A 27,853-nucleotide genomic window follows, 5' to 3' on the forward strand; every position below is an offset into this window, starting at 1 on the left:
TCCCGTCATCGCCATCAAATCACTTGTGTTTTTACTACGACTGCTCCACGGTTTCATTCATAAGGTGCTTTTCACTTCACCTGCTACCCTACCCCCCTCTTTTGTCCATACACGGCTCTGTGTTGACCTGTCAAGCGCAGGCTACGAATGAATAATGGAAAATAAAATGAATTCATTCTTAATCGCTTTGACTCGTGTAATTCGGTTTTGCCAGAGCGAGTCTCCTTTACAGTATACAAATTGTTCTATTATTTCCTCTGTGAAATTACAATAAAGATGGGCGTGGTCAAAGTGCATCCACTGACAGATGTTATGGCTGAATGCGATGCAGAGAGATAAGATGGCTTGATATGCAATTGTTCGGGAGGCATCGAGTTTTCTTTCTCTTTCTTTTTTATTCCAAATTTAGGCACGCGTTCAATCTGTCACGCGTGGCTGTTAGATTTAGATGATCATCACACAAAACTGCTCTGGGATTTTATTTCTCTGCTCTCCTGAAGGACTTGTAGCCTCAAAATTCGTCTCGCACCGATGCAGAAACGGTGGATATTGTCTATTTCCTCTCTCGCCTTCTCTCCCCCCCTCTCTCTTTCTCTCGCTCGTCTTCTTTTTTTCCTCTGGTCAACGATTTAAGATTTCTGATCCAAGACGAAGCAATTGCATGACGGCAAAACAACTGCAAGAGAAGAGAAAATCCCCAACGCCCACTGGCAGTCCTGTTTTAATCAAGACTCCTCTTGCAGGCTGCATTTTCAAATAAATACTTCAAAACGAAAGTATCCAGTATATTCCTAATTGTATTTGAATTGATGGACTATCCGCTGACGTTTTCGGTCATTTTTACCCACAAACGTAATGCGCGCAGATCGGTCTCTGCATATTATAGCCTATTACTCCTCATTTCATATGACAGTGAAACCAAAATAGATCATATTACTTATTATACTGCCCGACATTCATAAAAGTGCTTATTTAATAAAGGCTGCGTCGCAACTATAATAGCCACGTTTCAGGCTCATCAGTACCACAACAACGTTTAATACACAAATAATGATCAATCAATAATTTATCTAACGAAACGATACGCGTTTTAGTCTTTATAAAATCAGTAACAATTGTAATGCTTTAAATAAACATTTGGCCTTTTATTCAGAAGCCACAAGAGAGTTATATTATTTTTATTGCAGCATCTTTTTCGGGTGCTTTTTATTTATAAATATGATCTTTCTTTCGCAGAATACCTATTTTCTGGCCATGTAGCAGTATTTTTAATATTTTTTTTTTTCTACTGAGACGTGGGATTATGGTGTGGGCGTGGGCGTGTTGGGTGGAGGAGGAGGGATGAGCGGAGGCGGGTTAGGAGGGGTCTGTGGGGTGGCACGACACACTTTGTATGTATGAAGGTTTTTTTATAGCACTTTTCTGCAATGTACGTCAGCGGATCAGTCCATAAATGGGGCTGCGTGTGTTTGTGTGCGGGCGTGCGCCTGCGTGCGCTCGCCACCGTGTGCGTGCGTCTCCGCGTGTGTTATCTTAACCGAGAATCTCCCCTCTCCCTCTCTCTTTCTCTCTCTCTCTCTCTCTCTCGCTCTCTTTGCACTCTCAGCTCTGCAGAGTTGGGGTGGGCGTCAATAACAAACCTGATGGTAGGTTTCATTGCAAAAAAAATCAGTTGAAATTATTTCGGTAGGCCAATTTATTTAACGAAAGAAATAACAATAAATGCATTATGTAGAAATAATGATTAACACTAATATTGTACTAGATTTCTTCATACTGTGTTTGTTGCTTTTTTTCATAATGTAGCCTTAATGTTGGCCTTTGTGTGTCGTTTTTTATCCGTTGCGATCAATTCGTATACTTTGGGAGCTAAAGGGATTTGGCGAAATCAGTTGTTTCAATTAAGGACGTTCAGGTTTTTTTTAATATTAATAACAGGCGTGTCTCTTTAATAAAACTCGATTTCGGATTGTGCTTGCCACACTTTGCCACATTCATTCATGAAATGCAATAACTTGTCTATTTATCCAAGCTGGTGTCTGATGTTATTACAAGTAGGCTATATCGATTATTTCGGGCGATAATGGCGGAAATTTTGACTCACGGCTTTACGTCACGATGTAGTTCGACCAAAAAATGTATCATCTTAATCATAATAGAAATGTAGGCTTCATCGCCCGCCGCCGCCACCGCCGTCGCTGCTGCTAATGCTTTAGTCACCATCACCACCATCATCATCTTCATCACCAACACCTTCGTCCAATTAGCAGGCTTGTTTAAGCAAGTTATGGCAGGAGGCGAAGGCTTGAACCTTTAATTCCGAACCTTTAATTATCGTCACAGTGGCGTGATTGTAATTTTACAGCGATGGAGCCCACGATAAGTTATAAATACACGGTGGATGTAGTTATTCTGACTGTAAAGACATCTGATACGTCGGACCACTGCGGGACTACAAGGATTCATGATGCTGTGCGCGTGTGTGTGTGTGTGTGTGTGTGTGTGTGTGTGTGTGTAAATGTTCGATCATGCCGGCAAACCATTCAAGTGTGTCTCTCATGCAGCACTGAATTCAAGCAACTTCAATTAGAATTCAAATATATATATATATATATATAAAAATATATATATATATATAGGTATATATATATTTATATATGTATGCATTTTTAAAGAAAAAAGAAAAACAATCAAATTGCTGTCCCTTATTTGTTAGAAGATGTATATTTTTGCATACAGTGGCAGGATATGTCATGTTAAATCAAGCAGGAGACATTCATGTAGTTTCCTTACAGCCTCATTTGAGTAGCAAATGAAAAATGCCTGCTTTCCGAGTTATCATAACAAATATTTCAGCATTTCCAAGTAATTTTGTGTGTTTTCATTCAGCAGTAAACCATGCAAAGGTTATTGATGCTGTGGTGATATTGGATTGAGGGTGGGGGAGAGGAGGAGGAGGAGGAGGAGGAGGAAGGCATAAGCCAAGAAAAGAGACAGACAGACAGAGACAGACAGAGACTTAATAGGCGATGGAGAGATTTGCAGTCTGTGCCACAACAGAAATAATGTATCAGCTGCGTCAGGATGTGGAGGTTGGAGTGTATATGAAGCTTAGGAGACTAGTCCTCTGTTTCAGCCTGATGATTACAATAAAGGTTATTGTCATCACAGGGGGTATGACATTAACTCATCACTCCAGCGTGTGATTAGAAATGACATTTCACAAAATGTAATTTTGTCCATGTTACACGGTTCCTTTCTGGCACAAGGAGGCATAATTCTACTTGTTAAGTGAAGCTTTCGGCAGTGCGGACCTGTCAGCATCGTGCTGCATTTGGCAAGAGAAGCCTTGAAAGGTTATACAAGTGTGTCGTGTTGTCAGCTCCTGTGGTTGTATCTTCTTTCTGCTGCACAAACAGGCGAAAAGTTGTGAGTGGGGAAGATGTGAGGAGAGACATAACCAACTGTTCCTGCAAATCACGTGTATTTGGCCATGAATGGTGGATTAAAACCTGTAGAAATTAGCCACATAATGTGGTTTGAATCATTGTTCGTGGTCCTCTATTGAGAAATCCTAAACCTAAAGAAATCTCACGCCTCAGTTCTGATGAAATAGTGGTTAAGCAGTTTTCAGAATGTCCGCTGGTTGCCTTATAAGAGGCCACCGCTGTCATACTTTTGTTTGATCCTCAGTCGAATGAGTCAAAAACATCCTAAACTCCTTTTTGCTTCCAGCTTTTAGACACATTATTGATTTCATTCAGAAATTCAGTCCCCCCATGCAAGCCAAAAGACTTCTCTTGAAACGTCACCTTCAGTTGTGTTGTATTAGCAGAAATGAAAGACCATGTTGTTGTTTTTGCTCTTCTAATGAGATGCCAAGTGATTTATTTATGAATTACTTGTTTGGAACAGCCCCCTTGTGCAGTGTGCTTTTTTTTTTATCCTCTTTGGAGTCATGTCGCTCAGTGATTGCTGATGCAACTCTTTGTCATCCAGAGTTTGCCCTCACCTCCTGTGAGCCTTCGGGGAGGGCTATATCTATCTTGGCATGTCCCGGGTGTGTTGGAGGTGGGAGTGACTCATTAAGCAGGTGTGAGCATCCACTCCCATACTGCTACATGCCAAACAAGAGCTCTCCAGCTCATAAGCTCGTGCAGGGAAGAATCATGATGGCAATATAGCAAACACATCACAATAAATCTTTGCACTGGACCTGGGCCAAGTCACAGGGATAATGAGCTGCTATTTCCCCATTATGCTCACTCTTGTATTCATCAGAGGTGGAGTTTCCAAATGTTCATCGCCCATTGAAAGGTTGTGGCTCCACTGACATTTTTATTTGAATTCTGCATTATAAAGGGGAATGAATTGTTCCCAGTTTGTTCCTGTCGAGGGGAAACAAGCGCGTCAAGAAGCAAAGCAGTTTCATCTTCCGAGTGAGCTCTGTGTAGGCCTATATATTATATTTAAACGTGTTTGCTGACATTTGGTTATAATAACCTGTGAAAGCTGGTTAATACACTGCAGAGCACTTGCAGGGGAGTCATCCATCTGTTGTGGAGATGGCTCACTTTAAAAGCAAGAAGAAGCAGAATTGTTTTCAGTAAGTTCACATCTTTGTTAGCCTCCAGTGCCTGTTGCCATCCAAATGTTTTAACACCATACAGCACTGAAATTATGAGACTTCTCTGATTTTTTCATGGCCTTATTTATTATATAAATGACTCAGGTTACGACACACACGTAGAGGACATTATTTGAGTAGAGTGAGAGAATCTTCTTGGGCTATATCAAGGATGTTTGATCAGGATGCCTAAAATGGATTAGATAGTGAGGACAAACCTTCACAAATATATACTTTACACTCAAATACCTTCTTTCCTACAGCGTATTTTGATACAAAGTGCATATCCTCCTCACAACCCGCAGACCAGTAAAAGAAACGCTGATTTCTAATTCTCTGAATATCTAATTTTACACAAAGAGGCCAACTCTAAATGGAAGTATCACGACCTTGTGGAGACGCGCTGTTACGCAAAAACCTTCACAAAATATGCTACCTCTTTGGTCTCGGTGAGCGAAATACGGAAGAGGAGAGTCTTCGCTCGGGCTTTACATCTTGCCAGACATTAGGGGTTGGATGCAGGCTGCACGGTATGCGGACAAACAAAAGCACATAATGCACGCTGACAGCGCATTAATAGTTCCGCCTGGGGGCTGTTTAAACAGGAGTTTGGCGGCGACCAGTCAGCCAGCGGCAGGTCACATGTTGCAGCGTCATTGTGTAGTAAAGTTACTGTAGTTGCAAAGAGGCTCCTCATTTCAGCTCCAGAGGTCTCTCATCCCGTGGTGCTGCTGCTGCGGCGTTTCAGCATGCGACAACTTCAGTTTCAGACGATCTCCAAAGGAGCCGTGCAGCCATGGGAGTGCATTACCTCATCCATGCAATTTCCACCATCAATAATTTAATCTATTTGCTTCAAAGCTGAAGAGATATCCTGAAGCTTGTCGGGAGAGCACAGAGAGGAGAATCTCGCTTAAGTAAATTACTCAGGGAGTTGTCCGAAACATCCCAGATGACACTGCTGTCCTGTTGAATGGTCTGTTTTACGACTGGGCAGTAAAAGGTATGTGTCTGTTTGTTTCTCGATAAATAGTTTGAAGCACTTTGGCTTTGTTTGATGCTGCTTGAGAAAAAGACAGAGGTGTGTGTGTGTGTGTGTGTGTGTGTGTGTGAGTGTGTGTGTGTTGGGGGGAGGGATGAGGAGGAGGGGGGTTCTTAAAGTAGCTCGATCAAGTCCGGTTATCCTGCGAACAGACAGCGCCGCAGCCCGAGAGGGGATATGTGTAACCTTATCCTCTCGTTCATTAATAAAAAACGGAGTTATTATGTTGATTAGGTTTCCAGAAGAGAGCACGAGCTCAGCAGATGTAATCTCAAGGGGGGGGGGGGGCTGTTGTTTCATTATCGGAGCAGCCTTTGCAAACGTGGTTTATTATTAGTATTTCTTGTAAATCACAAAGTGGAACAATCCAGCAGCGCGCCTCCGTATGAAATCAGCCACGTTTGAACATTTAACAGCAACTTTCTGCTAATAAAGAACTCAATAAACCTTTTTCTTCATAGTGTACAGTACTATATTATAATCTCGGACCCTCCTGCTCTGTGAATGCAACAAAAACTCTAGACAGTGTTTGTATGGTTGTTTTGGAGGGGGGGCGGCATTGATGAACTCATTAAGACTTTATAGGGAACCCGAGACCTAAACGCCCAGCTACGTCGGCCAACATACAGTGTTGGATCTACTTCTTGGTGTTGTGTGCTCGCACTGAATCTTCAAATTGCTGGCCAGAATGATTAAAATAAAGTCCCATTTATAGAGTGGTGGAAAGCTGGCTGAGCTTTGACAACACCGTGTGAAAATATCTGGATCATAGCAGCACACACGTAGATGAGAGGGTTTAATGATGAAGTAATGATGTACTTTCCAAAAAATGCACACTAGGGCCACATTTATTGTCAGACTTGTGACTAAGTGCCATATAAGTGAACTTTACAGCGAATAATGCAGCGGAAATTAGGCAACGCTAAATTGTGCACAACCAACACTATCTTATTATCTATCTATCTATCTATCTATCTATCTGTCTATATGTCTATCTATCTATCTATCTGTCTGTCTATCTATCTGTCTATATGTCTATCTATCTATCTATCTGTCTATCTATCTATCTATCTATCTATCTATCTATCTATCTATCTATCTATCTGTCTGTCTATCTATCTGTCTATATGTCTATCTATCTATCTATCTATCTATCTATCTATCTATCTATCTATCTATCTATCTGTCTATCTATCTATCTATCTATCTATCTATATGTCTATCTATCTATCTATCTATCTATCTATCTATCTATCTATCTATATGTCTATCTATCTATCTATCTATCTATCTATCTATCTATCTATATGTCTATCTATCTATCTATCTATCTGTCTGTCTATCTATCTATCTATCTGTCTGTCTATCTATCTATCTATCTATCTATATGTCTATCTATCTATCTATCTATCTATCTATCTATCTATCTATCTATATGTCTATCTATCTATCTGTCTGTCTATCTATCTATCTATCTGTCTGTCTATCTATCTATATGTCTATCTGTCTGTCTGTCTATCGTGTTTCACTGGAGGGAGGGAAAGAGAGAAGGGAGGGAGGTGGAAGGAGGGTGAAGGCGCTCTTATTATTTCACGGTCTCACACACCATCTAGTGTGCAACGCGGTGAACTGCAGCACCGTTCCTTCGGAGCTGTTGGTCTGTTGGTTGAGTTTGTAGTCAGGTTCCAGAGTCGGTGATTCGTGGGTTAAATTTAACATTTTTTTTCTTTATACTTTAATAGGACGTGTAAGAGTACTACATTAACACAGAAGCAGCACGTTTAAGGCGGTCAATTAGGATTTTACCACACTGCCCTGTGTTGCTGCTGTAGTCTCTCAATTGTCCACTGCTGCACACAGTGTGGGAGGGAAGCAGCACTCATTTGGTTAGCACATATCACTCAGCAGCTATTTGAATGCTGGGCTGTCTGTGGCAGTGGCTCGGGGTTGGCCAGGAGGCCAGGTATAATCCCTTAGTGATGCTCATCTATTACTAAACGTGCTCTGAAACTGTGTCAGATTGAAAACAGATCTCAAGGAGGCGAGCTTCCACATGTGTCAGCCATTACTGCAGACAAACTCTAATTGCCTTTTTTCTAAGTGCTGCATTGTGGCACACGAGGGGTCCTCAGGTAGAAATTTGGATATCATGTGCTGCATGTGTCTCTTTTGTACATTTGGTATTGTGTGCTGTGCACTTTGCAACGTGACAAAACATGTTGCTAGGTAAATAGCTCTAACCCGACACGCTTCTTGAGGAATTGAACAAAGACGGATGCCCACAAGGGAGCAAGAATGAGGAACCAATGTTGCTATAGGTCGTACATTTCTATTCAAATGTAGTGGGCACATTTTCCCTCTTTCATCTCCTCTGTTTGATGTTTATTTTCCCTTCTAACGGTTCCTACGATATTATGCACGCTGTTCATGAAGATGAAGCCATAAAGTGTGCTGACATGTGCTTGGAGGCTTGGGAACATTACTGAATGTGTAATAATACCAGTCCTTTCATGCTTTAGAGAAACTTTTCAGCATCTGTCAAAGGGGGCATTTATCATTTTAATCCCCACCTGGCACAAAGAATAAATGCGAGGATAAGTTACATATCCCCACCATACAGCCACGCTCTCAAAGCAGATGAACAGGTGGTTATTCAGAGACGTCAAAGCCAAACAGTAGACAGAGTCCGCACACTCACCTGCTCCTATTGTTCTGGGTATGTTGTCTGGAATAAAGGCGTGTTTGCAGCGGTTATTGCAGGCTTTTATCTTCCTGTTATCTCATGTTAAGTGATTTACGTTTATGGACAAAAGAACTGTCATACTTGGACAGCCTTGACACTTAGTTTATTATGTGACACAGCTGGATTGTTGGGATCTATCTGGATTTCATTTACAAACAATCTGATTTCAACAATACTCACAAGGCAAAAGACACAAGATAACAGAAATGGCACTGTGCCCAGCCAGCTCCTTGTGTTATCTTTTTTTTATAATCAAACCGCTCCTCACAAAGTTGGCCCGAGGCTCCAAAAAAGTACATTTTATTCCAAACATTCCTCCATATGTTGTTCTGCCCTCGCTCTATTATTCATGCTCATTGTGTTAACTCGCAAGCCGCTTTTTCATTAACTGCGAAATCCAGCAGTGCACATAAAATGTTCCTTCACTGGATGTATAAAACAAGAGCGAACCAATCAGTTGTCACATTTAGCCTCTAGTAGATATAAGCCAGAGATTCTCCGCCAGTCCCACAGCAATTAAATGATTCATTGGCTTTATCGCATTTTAACAGGATGTTGATTGAGAGCATAAGCCATATTGATTGTCCTGATGGAAACAGGAAATCACAGAGATAGAAATAAAATCATTTGTTGTTCCCGGTGTGAGGATTCCCGGGGGAGCAGCCTGCAATTGCACACTGTTGAGTGGCATTACCCCCAGCAACCTCCTCCCCTCCATTCTCTCCCCTATGGAGACCTGGAAGAGACGTCATCTGTGGTTGTTATGCTGCGAAATGACGCTGGCAATCTCTCCACCCCCTGCTACTGCAATATTACCCCTGTGGTCTGTTACGGAAGATGCAGCACTCATCGTCTGCACCATTTCCAGCATGAAGTTTGACGCCTAACAGTAATCAGCCCTCTGCCTTCATTTCCGTCATGTGGAAGTGGAGCCATTTGAGCGTGATGCTGATAATAATATCAGCCTAAATGCATCCTACACATAAAGCTCGTGACTGGCCTCGATCCCGTAAACCTACATGATTTTCTGTGCTGGGAAGCCTCACAGAGATTTCATTGTTATCAGAACCGAAACCTTAGCAATATAAAGGGGTTACTAAGCTTGATAAATACGCTTTTATTATCAGTATTTAATTACAATTTGATAATTAGCTCCTTTGTCCTCATTGTTGTTTTAATTGGTGAGAGGAAAAATACCCCCATCTCCTTGCAAAGATATCCAAGCCAGCCCCTCCCCATGCCCTCCCCTTAACACACACACACTCACACACTCTGGAGATGCACGTCACTGAGCTCAGGGAATGAGTGGCTCATTAAGAAGAAGGATGTGATATTCTGAATAGAGACTGTGAGACTCCCAGCACATCTATTTATAGACGAGATATCTCTATGGCAGTCACTGTGGTGTTGGTTAATTGCAGCCACGGCCCCTGATACCAATTAAGAATGAAACAAATGCTTTTAAGGTGGGGTTTTCGCTCCTCCCTTACTGTAAAGGTCCTCATGTCCGTCCTGAGTGGAGGCAGAGTGTGTTTGCTCGCCGTTTTTTTTTTCCTGTATCAAGTTGAGACATGCAGAGTGCAGTCAAAGCCTCGGTCAGGCTATTTTTAAATGAGCCCCAGTGGAAAGCAAGATCTAGATTTTCTTTTCATTATGGTTGCTTTTATATCTCGGGCTGTTGGATGTCCATATCATTGATATGCTGTGAATCTTAGAGCTTCTGAAAGGTAAGGGATGCATATATGCTCAGGCGATGTATATATATATATATATTTCCGCTACACCTGGCTCGATGTGGATTGCCCCCCCCCAGCAGTGCTTTGCTTCTCTTCTGACATTTCAGTTTTTCCAGATTGGTACTTCACAGTGCAGCGAGGATCACACATCTTTCTGTCTCTCAATTTCCGCATGACATCCTGTTAGTTCATCCTGCAGTGCTCTCGTCATCCACCTATACTAAAAACAAACAGTGTCCCTCAACAAACTCCTGATGCCCGTACATGACTCTAAGGGATTAGTATCAGACCTGTCCTACAGCACAGACCAGTTAAAAAAACAGCCAGTAAGTGCTGTCCATGAGGGTTGATAATGGTGATTTTGTTAGTGAGGTAATGTCTAAGCCAAAAGATAATACATGAGCTCTTCAAATGAACAAAACCCTATCCTTATGTCAATACATGCAGAGCCTGCCCTAATTTTGTGCCAATTCACGGTTGACCCTCGGTTGTTTGGAGCCCAATGTGTATCCATTTTTCGCCAATTTAATGGTCACTGTATTGTGAAATCTTACAACTTTCCCGAAGTAACATAATGTTTAACAATATGGATATCTGCCATGTCCTTTATATAGTTTTAGAAAATAGGGGAAGGTCTGAGCTTTCAAAACGAACAAAACAACCCTATGACTGAGGCAGTGAGGGATGAATGACTGGTTTGGTCGTTATATCCCCACAAGTTCGAGAAACAAACTGCACAGTTTTAACACACCTTTTTCTTTTTTTAAAGCGCATGAATAATAACAAGCCTGTTCAGATGAAGGGACATCTATTTGTGTGTGATCTTATCTTTTGTAATAGGAATCTTTTAGATGCTCAGCACTGCTTTTGCACACGGCTGCCAACAAATAAAAACCTAAGCCAGACCTCACATAGGAACAGAGTGATTACAGTTTGCAAACATTTTGAAAACACTGATGACTCAGTTGAATAAAAAAACGTTTTGTGATTATTCCAAAGCAACTGGCTCTCCTGTTGGCTTGCATAGAAAGGGTAGATGGTGTAAATAAGAAGAAAGGCTTACATGGTGCATTATGGATCAAGAATAAGCTAACTTCATTGAAAATGCTCTTTGACTAACAGTTTTGTTCTCTCCCCCTCCCCTTTTGTCTTCTGTCTTTTTCTCCCCCTCCAGTTCCACCAGGTTAGAAGAGTGATGACCATCCTGTTCCTTACTATGGTTATTTCGTACTTCAGTTGCATGAGAGCTGCGCCCCTGAGAGACGCCCCGGGCATGCGGGGCCATCGGACGGAAGGCTACTTGGGCGCCGCTGCGACGGCCACACGAGGCCACGGGACTCCACAGAGTGGTGGTGGGCCAGGCCAGCACGGGGAACTGCCCTCACTCACAGACACCTTTGAGCAGGTGATAGAGGAGCTGCTGGAGGTGGAGGGAGAGGCGGCACAGCTGGGACAGGGGGCTGATAAGAGCCAGGGAGGTGGGGGCCCATCTTCTTTGGTCACCACAGAGACCAAGGATGTCGATCTGTACGACTCGCGGGTGATGATCAGCAACCAAGTGCCTTTGGAGCCACCGTTGCTCTTTCTTCTGGAGGAATACAAAAACTATCTGGATGCCGCTAACATGTCCATGAGGGTGCGGCGACACTCCGATCCCTCGCGGCGCGGAGAGCTCAGTGTGTGTGACAGTATTAGCCAGTGGGTGACAGCTGTGGATAAAAAGACGGCAATAGACATGTCTGGGCAGACAGTTACCGTCATGGAAAAAGTCCCTGTCCCCAATGGCCAGCTGAAGCAATACTTTTATGAGACCAGATGCAACCCCATGGGGTACACAAAGGAGGGCTGCAGAGGAATAGACAAGCGGCATTATAATTCCCAATGCAGGACAACCCAGTCCTACGTGCGAGCGCTTACCATGGATAGCAAAAAGAAGATTGGCTGGCGGTTTATAAGGATAGACACTTCATGTGTATGCACATTGACCATTAAAAGAGGGAGATAGTGTATAAAATGTATAGATTTTATTGAAGAGTTTAAAAAAGAGAATAAAGAGAAAATATCTATTTGTATATATACATAACAGGGTAAATTATTCCGTCAAATGAAAATTTTATGGACTGCATGTAAAAAAAGATGAAGTTTATACAGTAAAAGTGATACTACAGTCTATTTATTGAACATATTCATGACCTTGTAAACGATTAAAAAAAATCTGATCAGTCATTTGCGCCCAGTTTAAATTACTATATCACATCTCTCAAGACATTGTGATTTGTTTACGTTGCCAAGAATTAGAAAATGAAGGAGGAAAAAAAAGGCAAGGAATGAGAGGGGACAGTTCCATCTTCAAAAAGCTTGCATGCTGCTTCAATTGTGAATTGAGAAATTCTCCACTTACAAAAAAGGATACGACGCTGACCAAAAAACATTCCGTTTACATATTCAGCAGAAAACAATTTTCCTCTCAAGTAATTTATCTGTTTACTGTTCTAAACTTCTCAAGGTAATGTTGGACTTACATACTATGTCAAGGTGCTGTTGTCAAAGCTTTGCTGTTTATTTTTTTATCCCCACCAGAGGACAAGATATATATATAAAAAAAGAATTTATATATATATATATATATATATATATATATATAAAATATATTCATTGACATGTTTCTGGGTTAATATTATTCATTTTGTATGTTGTGAAGTTGTTTGCAATATTAAACTGAAATATCTGAAGAAATAAAAATATAGGCAACTGAAAAACAAAATCAATGTCGATAAAGTTTCAACAGTGAATTTCCGAGCAGGATAAACTTTATTATACAGACAGGAAGGCGGGGAAGAAGGCATGGCACACATACACACTCATGCACGTGCAAAGAATTTGCTGCCAACCAAAATGACCAAATTAAAATCATGCATGACCAGGATGCTCAATAAATTTAAAGGCTGCAAGAAAATATAATATTTTCAGTAGCAGAGGAGTCAATGCATTCGGTTATATTACTGAAAGCAATAATGACTGAATAATGCTATGGGTGGAAAGAATGTATATTTTGCAGCTCTCCGTGTTATTCAGTATTATAATGAGGAGGGGAAAGGTTTTAAAATACTCCTAAACCACTTCCTGCTCCCCACCAGCACATTACTTACACAAATGTATCGAATGTCCTTTGATACTTTGGTGTTTATACACTTATTCAATGATTTACTTGCTGCACATGTAATTTACAATTACAAGAACTTAGACTACAGTACAAGTAGACTGAGTTTCGACAGAGACACATACATTTGTGTACATCAAAAAGATACACCTGATATGACATGGTAATCCCATCTTTGAATCTTCTACAAAAGAACAAACACTCAGATTTGATGCAGCAGTACATTTACAGTGATCGGAAGGAAAAAGCCTGGTTTGGTATCTGGGTTAAAGACTACTGCAACTTTGTATCTCCAGCAGATTATAACTCGCGGTGAGCATTACGTGGTGAGAACCCCTTGCTTTCCAAGTCCGGATCCCATAGTTTAAGGTCATAGCAGGATAACAATTAAACATGTTCACCTTGCATCTTAATATCATCAACCACGTCCCATAATAAGACGTACTTCAGAAAGAGAAGACTCACATATAAAAAGGCAGATACAAAGCTTCATTGAAGGCTTCAATTATGTCTTATATTTGTGTTACATGGTATCCCAACCACCTCATTTTACTTCTTCGTCATCAACCTGAAGGTAAGTGTGACCTCTGAAGAGAACCGGATCTGGCATTTTGAGATTTGGAAAACAAATTGCTGCAAAGAGAAAACTTTTTTCATGAAGCAAGGAAAAGATGTTCCACTTTCTTCTCTATTTGTCTCGGATTCTCCAGAGGAGGCTGATGAAGATGCTGTGAGTTACTTTTTTTTATACAGAAGCTTAGAAGAAATAGAAAGTCTCTATGCTACCTCTGAGAAAGATGACAAGCATGCAGTAGTGTCTCTCAAATGATCTATTGTCATGAATCACAGAGTAAAAGTTCTCACCAAGTAAGAATTTAAAAAGTATTTAGTTATCCTACAGGAAGACAAGCAGCTGCTCTGCCTTGCTTTTCACAGAAAGTCCACCCTAGAATTTGAATGATTTAATACAATTCAAACAACATGTCTGAGCACTAACACATTTTCAGCATACAGGACAGTGAATCAAACCTTTTGCCATGTATAATAGACAAGGTATTCTGAGCTGCTCCATATATCATGAGTAGGAGCCTCTAGCTGTGTTTGTTTAACAAAGCATCAGTAATAGAAAACTGCCATCCTCTAATCAAAGTGACTCTGAATAGGCCAGTTGCCTTTCACTCTGAATGAAGCCCATATTGTATTTTGTGATCATAAATCATACATGTGAATAGATCTTACAGTATGATTTAGCATTTGTTTAACCCAGAGATGTGGCTGACGCTTAGAGACAAAAACAATGAGCCTTTTGTATAAAAAAAAAAGACAATAAATACTGCTGCTCCACTACATTCAAGTGTGTTGTGCTTCTGGCCGCACCCCAGTCAGTGATGTCACAGCAGGTGTATTTCATCAGACGTCAAAGGCAAACACTTTGTGAGTCATCACTGGGGTGTGGTCAGAAGTGAGTCAAGCTTGAAAGTTTCCGCCCACATGGAGCAGTGCAGCAGCAGTTTTCTGCAGATTTATGTACTGGAGTCTCAATATGTGCTGCAACCAGTAGAGAGCAGCAGAGAGAATATTCCGAGGTATCTGGAAATAGCCAAAGAACATTCTGGTTGTTCCCTTGACATATTATGTATTAATCCCTTGAGCTATGAGCATCCATATATAGGTGCAGCACAGCCGTTAAAGGAATGATGCACTAACACACAGATTACTGTTGATTGTGTGATTGTGAAATGGGTCTGGGATCATAGTGGGCAATTTTCTTCACCTTTTTCCTGAATGCTGCGAGGAGAACTATAGTGTAAACACAACACGAGGTCCATATTCCATGTGCGCATTACAGAAAACGTACACAACCCAATACCTATACTTCAAGTTAAACCAGAGTCACCGTGACATATCCAACATTGAGAGTGGGAATCAACTCCAGAAATAAAATATGCACCAAGGCACTCGAGCATTAAGAAGGACGGGTCCTCAAGGATATAAATAACTTCCATTATCCACTACATTAAGCCATGCGCCCTTATTGTGATGTATGTACGGTATTACATAAATACTTAACTACGTCTGGGTTGTTTGAAAATAAAATATTGACCTATTCACATTAGTTTGGAAAGATGCCTTCAGTGGTGCATCGGAGCATCCATAACTATGGGAAAACAACATGACTTTGGTGGGTAATGAGTTGTAGACTTTACGATTATTACTTGAACGCATCATGACACTGGCAACTAGCCTAGCCGGCTAACTTGGCTAATCTGATGTATCGTCTCGGTTAAACGCACGTAACGTTAGCCCACAGGGGATTACCATATTTCGTTTTCCATATCCAGTGTTTAACGCAAAAACTACCTGAAATTAAATAGCCACTAGTTTCAAGAATGGCATCGCTTGGGGAGCCCGTGCGGTTGGAAAGAGGTAAAGTTAATTGGCTAGCTAGCGTTAGCTTAGAAGTATTTGTTGTGATCCATGGCGACATTAAGATAGCTTAGCGTTAGCCACACAGAGCTGGTGATCATCGGCACTTTCTTGTGTATCGTTAGTGGGCCAATGTGTCCTGCTGATAGCCAGTGTTTCTGACTATGACTAATATATATATATATATATATATATATATATATATATATATATATATAATGTTCTAGTCACCGAGCGAGAGTAACGATAGCTTTTACAGCTACATGGTTTTACTTAGCGCACTAGCTAACTCGCTAATACCGGTGACAACATACAGTAATCAGTTTACCCAGCTGGTTCGTTAACGTCTTCAACGTATGATAATTGAGGTTTCATGCACTCTTTTGCACAAGCTTAATCATGAGCAGAACATATTTACATAGCAGACTCACTCTTTCTTTTAATAACAAGCTGACATTAGTTCATGCTGTGTCTGCTAATACAGTGTTTTATTTAAACTAGCCCCAACACATGTACGTTAATGTTAACCTAGACTAAAGAAGAACATAAGAAACGTCAAAATAATATGTGAAACAATCTCTTCGCTTGTTGGTGAAACTGAAATACTGAAGGAAGTTGTAGCTAATGATTTAATCAGCCTACCTTACAGTAGCTGTTAGCACAGATTAACGGAATAATAAAAACATAAACAGGAGGAGGAAAAAGGCTCACACTTGTTTTTGTCCGTATTGTAATTTCATATTTATTTCGACAGAGCAGCTGATAATGTTTGCTCCTTCTCCCTGTGGTGGTAGAGGCAATTACTCATCTGTGAAACATGAAGTTAATGATATATTATCTCTGAAATTTACTAATATAGTATATCATTTAGCTAATGTCCTCGCTGTGGGTCTAATAAGGGATTAACTTATTTTATATCTTGCTTTGGAGTGTTCTGTATTGGAAGTTGCTCTATTGACATGTGTAGTTTCTTAACAGTTTATTAGTATTCTTAATATTTTTTTATTTATGGTATATTAACAGTGCTGCAAGACAAGCTTCCTCACAGGGACAAAGTCTTTATCATCACAACAATTGTAGTGCAAGTCGAGGTAAATTCAATCTCAGACTAACTGAAGTCATGTTAACTGACAGAAGTGATCAGTAATCAGGTTCAGTGGTAACAACAAGCATTTGCTAAGCTTATTCATAGTTACTTGCTTTTTAGCTTTACATTGATACAGATTTAGTACTGACATTAACACCGAAAACAGTCATTGTGAATGTCTCAATTTGCAGATATCAATGGAAACGCTGACGCTGGTGTATGTGTGTTCTTGTTGACAGATATTAACCGTGCTGTCGAACTGCTTGATAAGCTCCAAAGGACGGGGGAAGTGCCTCCCGGGAAACTGCAGGCGCTGCAGAGGGTCTTACAGAGTGAATTCTGTAACGCTGTCAGAGAAGTGAGACCCGTTGACTTTAGTATTTGTAAAACACTTAACTGTGACATGGCGTTAGTTCACTTTTCTCGTCTGCTGTTAAACGAATGTGTTTTAAAAACAGGGTTTGGTTTGATGACTTTGTGTTCACCATTTGGAAATGTGGCAGCTGTTCCTGGGATGTGACAAAATATTGTCCAACAATGTCTCTTCAGGTTTATGAGCATGTGTATGAAACGGTGGACATCAACAGCAGCCCTGAGGTCAGGGCCAACGCCACAGCTAAGGTATACCCAACTCAAATAGCATCTTTTTCACATTTTATTTTCAGACCATTCGTTTTTTTTAATTACTCTCGTTGAACACTTAACATCGCGTGTCGAGTGCATTTTCAATGGTTGAATGACACCACTTTGTTCATTTGTAGGCAACTGTGGCAGCTTTTGCAGCGAGTGAGGGACACTCGCATCCACGTGTCGTGGAACTGCCCAAAACAGAAGAAGGCCTGGGTTTCAATATAATGGGTGGAAAGGAGCAAAACTCACCTATCTATATCTCGCGGATCATCCCAGGAGGCATCGCTGACCGACATGGAGGCCTGAAGAGAGGCGACCAGCTTCTCTCTGTCAATGGGGTGGTACGTTCACTTCACAGCATTGAGACTTACTCCAGGATGTTACAAGTGAAGCTTTAGCATGACACACACTTCAGATGATCTTTTTGTAAACTGGGCTTCATTATTCACCAGGTGATAAACTAAACACTTGAGCAATTAGGGCAGATTTAACAATTTAATACCTCGTAGATTTACTTCTACGTTTCAAGTCGGGTCATTTTTTATTTTTATAGCTTCATAATATCATAAATCACAAATTTGCCTCAAAGGGCTTTACAATCTTCAGAGCAAAGGACACCCTATGTTCTTAGACTCTCTCCAAAGTTCACCTCTGCTTCTTTAGCTTATAGCTCAGCTAAACTTCAACTTGTAACTCATGTGTTCAGTGTACTTGCCACCAAAGTTGGACTGAGGTGTCTCCAGAAATCAGGCAACAGAGATGCAATTTTATTATCATGTTGGTGATGATGTTGTTATTGTCAACAGTCCCTTTGCACAAAGCAGATGTCAGAAGAACTAAATCTAGAGTTTTTTTCATTGTTGCTATGGAGCAATGTTTTTAGCAGTAGGTCCTCTATTTGTCAGTGGGGATATTCAAACATTCCCCCCGTGTATGTAGGTGACGCATATTCAGTCCTGGTGTTACACTATTCCACTAGGTGGTTGTAAGCATCACGGCCAATATAGCGCCTGCTAGACTGCTAGAAAAGCAAATATGAATGTAAACGATAAAGGTTTCAAATCCTTCTGAGAATTGCTGCCTCTAAGAATGGTTTATGAGGAAGGGAATTGCATTCAACATGTTTTATAGGCTTCAATAATACAAGCAATGTGTTTTGTTTAGAATTTAAACATACAGTTATTTGTTTAAAAAAAACTCCACACGGCAGCACTCTGCAGATGTGCTTAGTTAGTTTAAAATGCCGGGATCAGCCAATAACAATCATCCGATTGTTGTACAACATAAACAGATTTTGTTGATTGCTCAGTTTATTCTCCCATTAAAATTTCCAAATTACAAATGTTTATATGAGAAAGTTGAACCAGGCTGCCAAACCTTATGATAGTTTTAAAGTCTCTCCAATTCCTATTAAGCTTTGAGGTTATTGTTTCTTCCATAGGTTACGACATAACGTGTTACTTAACAATTGCCCACTGTATATTGATTTTTGGATTATGAAGCTACACAAACAGTGGACTTTACAACGGTTGTTATTCCTCTTTGTGATTAAAATCTTACAGCATGTTTCTGTGTTTTTCCCCCAGAGTGTGGAAGGTGAGCACCACGAGAAAGCTGTGGAACTCCTCAAAGCAGCTCAGAGCTCAGTGAAGCTGGTAGTAAGGTACACCCCCAAAGTCCTCGAGGAGATGGAGTCACGCTTTGAGAAAATGAGGTCGGCGAAGCGCCGGCAACAGAACAACTACCCCCAGTAGGATTTATCTGTGTTGATGCCCAGCTCCCATGTCTCTCCTCCTCTAGCCTTCTGGCCATGTATTCTGGTCTCTCTTTTTTTTTTTATCTCCCTGCCCCAAAAAATGCTTCACACACACACACACACTCAAGTTTTTAGTTTCAGTTCCTACTCACATATACTGTACATCGTGCTTCTTCTCTTTTCTGCAGCATTTTTTAATATTTGCCATTGTTACACTGGACACTACAGCTCTAGACAAACGTAATAATGATCATGATTGTCAGTATAAGTGGTCACTCACACGTGTGCATTATTTTTGAATTGACAATTTGAATGCAACTCTGAATGCTTTTGAGACCAACTACACAATTCCTTTAAATGGAAAGGTAGTGTTTTTAATTCTTTTATCACAGCCACTACCAAGTGCCTCAGGGCAAGCATGTTTATCTTATGTACTGTGTTCACCGTTATGTTTTTACTTTTAATGGTTTAAAGTCAAGTACTGGTAATTAAATGCTTGTGGCAGGAATTACTAAATCCTTTGCATCTGTTATTTTCAAAGATTCAAATTTATATAAATACATGGGGGCATTTGTAGAAACCCTTTAATTGTGCAAACTCGGAAAAGGTGCCGTTTTATTTTTATTGCCGCTCTACGGGCAATGTCCGGAGAAGGGAAGCTTTGGAGGAGTTGATGAATGTTTTAATTAGTTAAAAAGAAACAGCTGTATGCTGGATAATAAGGGAAACCACTGAAAGGACACTTCAAAACAAAAATGATGGATTATCTATTTTTCTCTGGGCATACATTTATAGATTTCTAACGTCACAGCACACTATAAATAGCTCAGCACGCACTGTAAGTGATGTAATGGGGTCTCGGCAACTTTTGAACTAAATTGCTGCCGCCACAGACTCCCATTTCTACTTTTAATAAAGTAATAAACCTTCATAAGCAAATACTTGCTGTCAGCATGACATGAGATAAAAAGCTGTTCAGCTTCTGTTTAATTTGTCTTGACATAAATCAGGAATGTACTATATGTCATGTTCTTCTTTTTACCAGCTACAGTAGTCAGTTACTGAACATCTGTCTTTGGAATATCAAACAATCTCTGTGGTCACAGTAATGCCTAATGTGAGCTGATGATATACGGCTTCTTCATATTCAGACTTTACACCGTGTTTAAGGGATTATGCTGTAAATCTGCTTCATTGGCATATTTTATTTTTCTGTCAGTTTGTTTAACAACGTCTTGCAGAACAAAAGTGTTTCTTAAATGAAACATTCACTTCATTTGAACATTTTCTTTTTATCCTGATAGTTGTTGACATGTTTAACTGGTGCTGGGATAAGACTAAAAACAGGAGTACACCCATACTTTTAATAACTTATTAATACGTTAAAACTGTTTCTGACCTGCATGTCACTGCAGACTTATTTACGTATCTTTTTGTCGTTATTCTTTTATCATCACTAGCCGTTGTCTTTGCTCCATTAAAGCCAACACTTTAATGGCACCTATGTACTTTGTATGTAATATACAAACTGCACAATATTCTAACAATGAGAATGATATGACATTTTGTTACTGAATACTGCCAAACATTCAACTTCCTGACAGGCAGGTTTAAGCAGGCTAATGTCAAAACGGTGTGAATGTCCCCCAACATGCTGAATATGTAGACCGTCCTCCCATACTTTTATAGTTTTAAAGTGTTTGCTGAGTGCATGTTTAGCTGTAATATGGATGTTCCTTATTATGAAGTGGAATATTAATGCTTTTAAAAAACCTTTCCTCATGGAGAAGCTCAAATCCTACACTTATGTCTACATGCAACATGTCAATCAAACAAGTCTGCAAGTCATGGTTTTCTTTTAAGCATTTTATTATTCAAACAAAAATGAGACTTTTCTTGCTTTCCCAGCGAGGGTCAAACTAATAAGCTTCAGTATAAATGGCTGTTAGAGGAACAACAAAATATGTGCGTCTCAGGATCAACGCATCACATCATTGAGACAGGAAGGTAGTGAAGATATATTTGATGTGTGTCACTGAAGTAGGGTTGGATGGATGGTGGATAAAGTAACAGAAACGCATGCAATGTATGGAAGCAGGAACATGTTGCCTTCAGTGTAGCCTCAGTCTCTTTGAACCATTCCTCAGAAATTAATTCCTTTTTAATGCAGTTTAGTGTTAAATGGGTTTCCAGTTAAGTCGTGACCGACATGACATTATTGTGCTGATTAGATAGTTCAGCAGTTCACCGATTGCCTGTGTAGCTGAGTGTTAAGTTATCCACCATCTATTAACATACAGTAAGGGAACTAAATAATAATTATAATAGTTGGAACTAAAATGGCTGTTTGCTGAAGTTAACTTCAGAGCAAACAAATCACTTTTTTTTTTCTTTTGTTTGTTACAGTCGCTACATAATGTCCATTGTTAAATGTCAGGTTTTATCTTCACTGGAGTTAGTGGGAGGCATCTTTGCCAGATTGTACATTACTTTAATATTGCAAGACAAAAGTGATGATACACACAGATCACATAGCCCGTTATATTGTAGTGGGTGTGCTCCCTGTAATCCATTGCTCCTTGAAGAAAAATGCCAAATTTTGGAACAATAAAATAAATCAAACGCGCTGCAAAAAATGGATGCAAAATCAATTATCTATGCAAAGTCATTTAACAAACTTTGGAAATATCCTGTAATGGTGCAAAATAGTTGTCATTTTACTGCAGAATGTTATTGGACATCACTGATTTAAGGCTGTGTGGACAAATGTCTCCGTTTGGGAACGCTGCACTCAGACACATTGGAGTTAAATTATCTTATGAGACATTTACAATGTTTAACTTTCTCACATTGATCATCAAAGTAGTTGCAGTGAAAGTCTCCATTTGACATTAGCCTCGCTGTCTAATTAACGATGGTCGGGATGTGAACGTGTGGTTAGCAATAGACCATTCCATAGGCTACTGTGAGCATACTTTAGTTTCAAGGCAGAGAGTCTGAGTGTACATAGAAGTTCGAAATGTCTTAATATAATGTATTGATTGTTTTATTCAACACTAGCTAGCTAGATCCACTGCTTACACACATGAATAGTAAATCAGGAAAACATGTAATGAGACTTGGTATTGATACTGCACAGTCACACTCACCACTGAATGTCACTGACCATTGTCTAACTTGGTTGCAAACGTTTGTGAAGTACCTTTCAAGTTTCTACCAGTTTCCCTTGTCTATATATTGGAATGGTCAATAGAGTATTTTTTATAATAGCTTTCTTTTGATATTTTTCTCAAGTTTTATAAGTGATTTTCCTAAAAAACAAATACCAGGAATAATGGGTACTTCCATTTTGACTACAGTGTACCAGGGCCATGTCAGCAAAGTGTCTCTTAAAGCAGCGCTGCTGTTGGACCGAGGTCTCCTGACGGTGTGAACGTTGGAGATGAACTGTCCTACATCAGCCCCTCTTTTCTGAGGTCTGAACTGATTTGTCTTTTCTTTCTAGTACCAAGACCAAACTTGCAACATTTGTGAAAACTTTGATAATGTTTTGAAATAATTGAGTCTGTGCTTGTTTAGGAGTATTACCTGTAGGCTATGTTGTGTTATTCTGTGTTCTGGTTTCTTACCCAGTTTACTGTGTTACATTGATGTGGAATGTACAATGTTGTGATGTAGAATAAAATAACAGTTGGACTAAAGACTAAATAAACTGCTTAAATATTTGACTTCTGGTGGTTTTTTGAACATCTTTTACACTATATTTATTTTTAATTTTAGGCTCAATAACAGTGGAAACAACCACCAAAGGCAGTCAAAGCGCAGAGAGGACACTTGTGATCCCATCCCTTCATAATCAAAACAAGATGTTTATGGGCATGTCTCTTATCGTTTATTACAGGTTATGTTCCAAACATGTAATACTTGTAGAAGACGCAATTACAGGCTGCAAAAAAGTCTACACTCTTCAAGTCTCACACATACTGTAAGTGTTGGATGTTTTATGGAAAATCTGCATCAAGAGCATGAACAGTCGCACAGTAAGAGCTCTTTCTGATGTAGAGTGAAATGTTACATTTTAGCTGTCAAATACTGTTGGGAGGAGTAGAACGGTGGTTCTACAACCCGGGCATGAGTCCACATTTTTGCACTTCCGGTTCCCTTGTCAATGTTTTTCTTTTACCGTTTTTTGATTAGATGCCTAAAATAAGGTCTGTGGTTAACATAAGCTCAAGAGATTTAAAAATGTTGCTCTACGATGTAAAATACATCAGTAAATACCCCCTGACAGCAGCTTGAATGATGTGTACCCATGTTATTGGTTTCTTGGACAGTGATTGGAACCTTTCAATAATGCTTTTTTTTTTTACCTCTCGTCTTTATTGTATCAAGTATAATTTAATGGAAGTACATGGAACATAGATATATAACAATACAAAAATGTCCCATAATGATTTCAAATAAATAGACATGAATACAAATTAATTTTAAATGCAACATTCAGATTAATATCTGTTGCATTTCACTGCTTTTTTCTATTTAGGTGTTTTATTAATAGAAATAGAGCTGTGGTGGTTTTCTGTATTTTTTTGTTTTTTGAGATACTGTTCTACATCTAATGTATGAAACCATTGTTGGGTTGTGTAGAGGTTTACAATAACGCTTCATGACTGCACTATAAGATATCAGCATTCTCTACGTGTATGTTGATAATAAACACTCAGCCCTAGAAACTAGCACAGTGTGCACTACACTCTCTGGAACAGCAGGTGGCGGTGTACCTGTTTTCGGACTTTTATTAAACACGAAGAAGAAGAAGAGGTTTCTTTCGCCTTCGTCGCGTGACGTAACTTCCTTTCTATCCGTGCTAACCTCGAAGTGTACACGCGTTCACCGTCTAGCTCAAGTGAGTGTGTTTTAAAGATATAATAAATGTATTTATCACGGGGAGAACACGCATGTTATTGATATAAATAAGTACACCATCACCTCCAGTAGCTGGAAAGTATGAAAGAGCGACATTTTAGCGATATTATCTCATTTCCAACACCGCAACGTCTTTGGCGGCTAGGTTAGCTACCGTTAGCTAATGTTACCGGGACTGAAGAACACGCCGCCACATGGGTGTAAAAACTGGTATTTCTTTAACACGTTTCAAACTAACATTTGTCTGAGAAAATCTAACATTTTTCACTGCAGATAGTTTATGCTTCATAGTTAATAAAATGGAGTTCACACCATGAAGTCTAGTCTCAATAGATGCTCTTATTTGATACCCGGTTATATATATACATATATTTTATACATGACCAGAAACCCAGTAACAAGTCTAGTCTCAATAGATGCTCTTATTTGATACCCGGTTATATATATACATATATTTTATACATGACCAGAAACCCAGTAACGCGGTGTTTTGAAACATAAAGATGTCTTCAACTCCAGCGTTTTGTCGTTACAATCTGGCGGGTTTAAAATGATATACGATGTAACGTCTAACGTTAGCTATAAAGAATAAAAAACTCACATTTGAAGATTATGCTGCTTGGCAGTATTACTGTCACGTGCTAAGTAGAGGGTTAGATCAGAAAGGTTTGCAGTTTATAACAAAAGATGCCTGGTCTGGTTTTATAATAGAGGTGCCTCTAAGTACTTCATTTTGTACACGTTACATTCATGGTTTTAATGTTGATCGTCAATGTGTTGATTTAAGAAGTCTAAATATGTACGAATTTAATAAATGTATGATTTGGTTACTTTAACGTAAATTATTTTTTTCTTATGTTGAAAAGTAGCTAAATGTGTACACATTTTATTGTTTCTGGTCAGTGATGTCCATAAGCACATCTGCTCCCTGTTTGAACCTACCTGGTTGTTTTCTGCAGGATGCGTTACGTTGCTGCTTACCTTCTCTCTGCCCTGAGTGGCAATGGCAGCCCTGCAGCCAAGGATATCAAGAACATCCTAGAAAGTGTTGGCATTGAGGCCGATGACGCCCGCCTGGACAAGGTACAGAGCGTCCTGCACTCAACTGTGTGTCTGGTGTTATGGCAGCAGTTCTTGTACCAGCAACTAGTCATTGCCTTTGTGATATTCACACATTTGATATCTCTCAACAGGTCATTTCTGAGCTCAAGGGCAAGAATGTGGAGGAGGTGATCGCCACAGGTGAGTGTTTGTCAGTGCATTTGTGTCTGTAGCAATTAATTTAGATTTTAGTTTGAAATCAACTGTTTTCTTAATGTCATTACTCATAACTCTTTGAATCAAAATTTTGTATTTAATAGCAGGCGGAGCCAACATGTTAATTTCAATTAGCTAAGATTAAACAAACTATGTCAGAGTATTACGAACAAATTGCCTGATTATATCTAGTGATAACATACTGATAACTGACCTGTCCTGTGTCTGGCTGCAGAGTGTCAATGTGATCACCTGATCTTATGTCTACCAACTTGTGTCTCCTCAGGTTACGGTAAACTGGCCAGCGTGCCAGCAGGTGGTGCTGTAGCCGTTGCCACCTCTGCGGCTGCTGGCTCAGGTGGAGCTGCTGCCCCTGCAGGTGAGCTTTGCAGCTTAGCACCTTGTTTGTCACCGCCAACGACGCTTGGCACACGGTGCCTTTGTCTACACCTCGTATGTTAATTAACATGATTACATGCAGCCAAATCAGTTAGGCATCAATAGTTTTTCCTCAAGTCAAATTTTACAAATGGTCAGAATGTACCTGGTGGGTACAAGTCACCTTGGTAATCTGTCAAAACAATTTAAATTCATGGGACATTATTGGCTTTTAAGCAGGGTCCTTTTGGATAAACTTGTTATACTTTCCATATTTGATAGAAAAGGATGTGACTTCACACAATTTGTCATGTAATGACATAGATGTTAATGATTGCTTGAATTAACAGTGATCTCATGAGCGTAGCTGTTTAAATATGTTATGGTGACTATAGCAGGAAATAATATGAAGTGCTTTTTGTTTTGCAGCTGCTGAGGAGGAGAAGAAGGAAGAGAAGGAGGAGTCTGAGGGGTCCGATGACGACATGGGATTCGGCCTGTTCGACTAAACTTTTTCAAAAAATAATAAAATTTATTAAAAAAACACCAAACTATTTGAATTTCTTTTCACTGCAGAATGACATAGTGAATCAAGTGATCCTGGTATTAAGTACGGTATGAAAAGGTGTGTCGCTGTTGAGGTACAATGTGTGCTGCCTCCTCTAAAAGATAATAAAACAGCCACCTCTAACTCAAGGTTTTTAAATGTGTGAAAGTCAGAACTTAATTTGACTAGATTATGCACATTCAGCACACCAGAGTAACTACCTAGCTTGTTATTGACTCATGAATTATGTAATGGAGCCTACAGATCAGCAGATGCCACATGTAAGTAAATGCAACATGGCCCTCTATTTCATGCAGTGTTTAAAACATTTTTGAATTATCCATGAGGTCTATGTTGATCCCTTCACTATGCTTATACTTGCACTACTTACTGCTGTGGTTAAACAATCAGACAACACGTGCAGGTGACCTGCTGGTCCGTAGTCATTTCTACGCTGTGGGTTCAGGTGACGGGTCGCCAAATGTATTTAAAGCAAACTGGCTCTGAAGTATAATTGAAGGTTCACTGTTTACAAAAACATATGTAGTCTTACAGGTTGCCAATTACAAAATGCATTCATAAGAATCAAAAGAAAAATGATGTACTACAAAACAGCGATCAATCTAATCAGTGAAATCAGGTTTCTAGTGTTCAGTGAACTGATAAAGAGAAGAGAAAACCTTGACTTTAAAGTTTTACTCGGGTCAAACCAAGTGCTTCCAATTGATGTGGTTCAAAGGTCAACATCATGGATGTCTATTTACGACAGCATCAAAACAAATAAATCATTATTTCAATAGTGTGAATTCTTGATAAGCACTGCCTCCTCTTATTATCCCACGGTGTCTCACAAAACCATTTCAATACAGTAGACAATGACAGAGTTACTAAAATCACACTTAAATGTAAACTCTTACAGCCAACAAAGCTATGGGTACAGTTGATTTTTTGTTTGAACAGTACTCACCGGCAGTGAAAACACAATGCCTACAAATCCTTTCTCCTACGCTGGCAGGCTCTAAATGTACAATATTTGATAGATGGATCTTGGGGGTGATGTAAGACTTAGCTGACAAAAGGTACTGCATCCTGTTCAAGGCAAGAAACAACTCTTACTGTGTTGTTCATAGTGTATATATAGTCAAATACAGAACATTGTGCATCACTTTATGTTTTTAAGCTAACTTTACTTTGTGACCTCGACCTCTTACTAAACCCACACACACTCATTCCAATGTAAACTGTTAAGACATATGGGGATCTCTGAGTACAGCATTGAGCCAAAGTCCCGCCCTATGAACCTGACAGAATTTAATTTGGGAATATGTACAACAGGACCCGTTTTCAAAACAGGGCTTAAAATCAGGTAATAAAGCAGGACCCAGTCTGTGATATGGTGCTTTAGTTTATGGACATTTCCCAAAAAGAGTACCACAAACCAACTGCCACACGGTGGGCCTGTGAACCTGGGGTTTTGGTGCCCAGTGACAGTTGCCCACTTGGTAATCTAGCCTTGTGAAAGCTGGAACAAGTTTAA

At 39.8% G+C, this 27,853-nt stretch overlaps 3 protein-coding genes across 9 annotated transcripts in view; all 3 read left to right on the forward strand.

The window, feature by feature from the left end:
* The window catches only part of bdnf (brain-derived neurotrophic factor), a 15,602-nt gene extending 2,914 nt beyond the window's left edge, over window positions 1-12,688 (forward strand). For 5 of the 7 annotated variants that reach the window (XM_031846793.1, XM_031846796.1, XM_031846790.1 and 2 more), the window contains one exon: window positions 11,323-12,688. In XM_031846793.1, coding sequence (XP_031702653.1) covers window positions 11,344-12,153 — 810 coding nt within the window. In that variant the 5' untranslated portion in view covers window positions 11,323-11,343 and the 3' untranslated portion in view covers window positions 12,154-12,688. Of the gene's footprint in view, window positions 1-1,504; window positions 1,647-2,680; window positions 5,631-11,322 lie in introns of those variants that run through there. The other 2 variants (XM_031846792.1, XM_031846795.1) reach the window with 2 other exon arrangements.
* Window positions 12,689-15,512: 2,824 nt separating this feature from the next.
* Window positions 15,513-22,936, forward strand: lin7c (lin-7 homolog C (C. elegans)). Its single transcript, XM_031846871.1, has 5 exons — window positions 15,513-15,735; window positions 17,062-17,180; window positions 17,372-17,443; window positions 17,584-17,793; window positions 19,039-22,936. Exons 1-5 carry the CDS (start codon window positions 15,699-15,701, stop codon window positions 19,204-19,206), a joined length of 606 nt encoding a protein of 201 aa, XP_031702731.1. The 5' UTR covers window positions 15,513-15,698; the 3' UTR covers window positions 19,207-22,936.
* A 1,111-nt stretch (window positions 22,937-24,047) lies between these two features.
* rplp2b (ribosomal protein, large P2 b) lies at window positions 24,048-26,315 on the forward strand. The gene is made up of 5 exons (XM_031846522.1): window positions 24,048-24,114; window positions 25,094-25,217; window positions 25,328-25,376; window positions 25,678-25,770; window positions 26,199-26,315. Exons 2-5 carry the CDS (start codon window positions 25,095-25,097, stop codon window positions 26,276-26,278), a joined length of 345 nt encoding a protein of 114 aa, XP_031702382.1. The 5' UTR covers window positions 24,048-24,114; window position 25,094; the 3' UTR covers window positions 26,279-26,315.
* The last annotated feature ends 1,538 nt before the right edge of the window (window positions 26,316-27,853 follow it).

Source organism: Anarrhichthys ocellatus, unplaced genomic scaffold (genome assembly GCF_004355925.1).
Source record: "Anarrhichthys ocellatus isolate YVR2014 unplaced genomic scaffold, GSC_Weel_1.0 scaffold6, whole genome shotgun sequence".
Lineage (NCBI taxonomy): Eukaryota > Metazoa > Chordata > Actinopteri > Perciformes > Anarhichadidae > Anarrhichthys > Anarrhichthys ocellatus.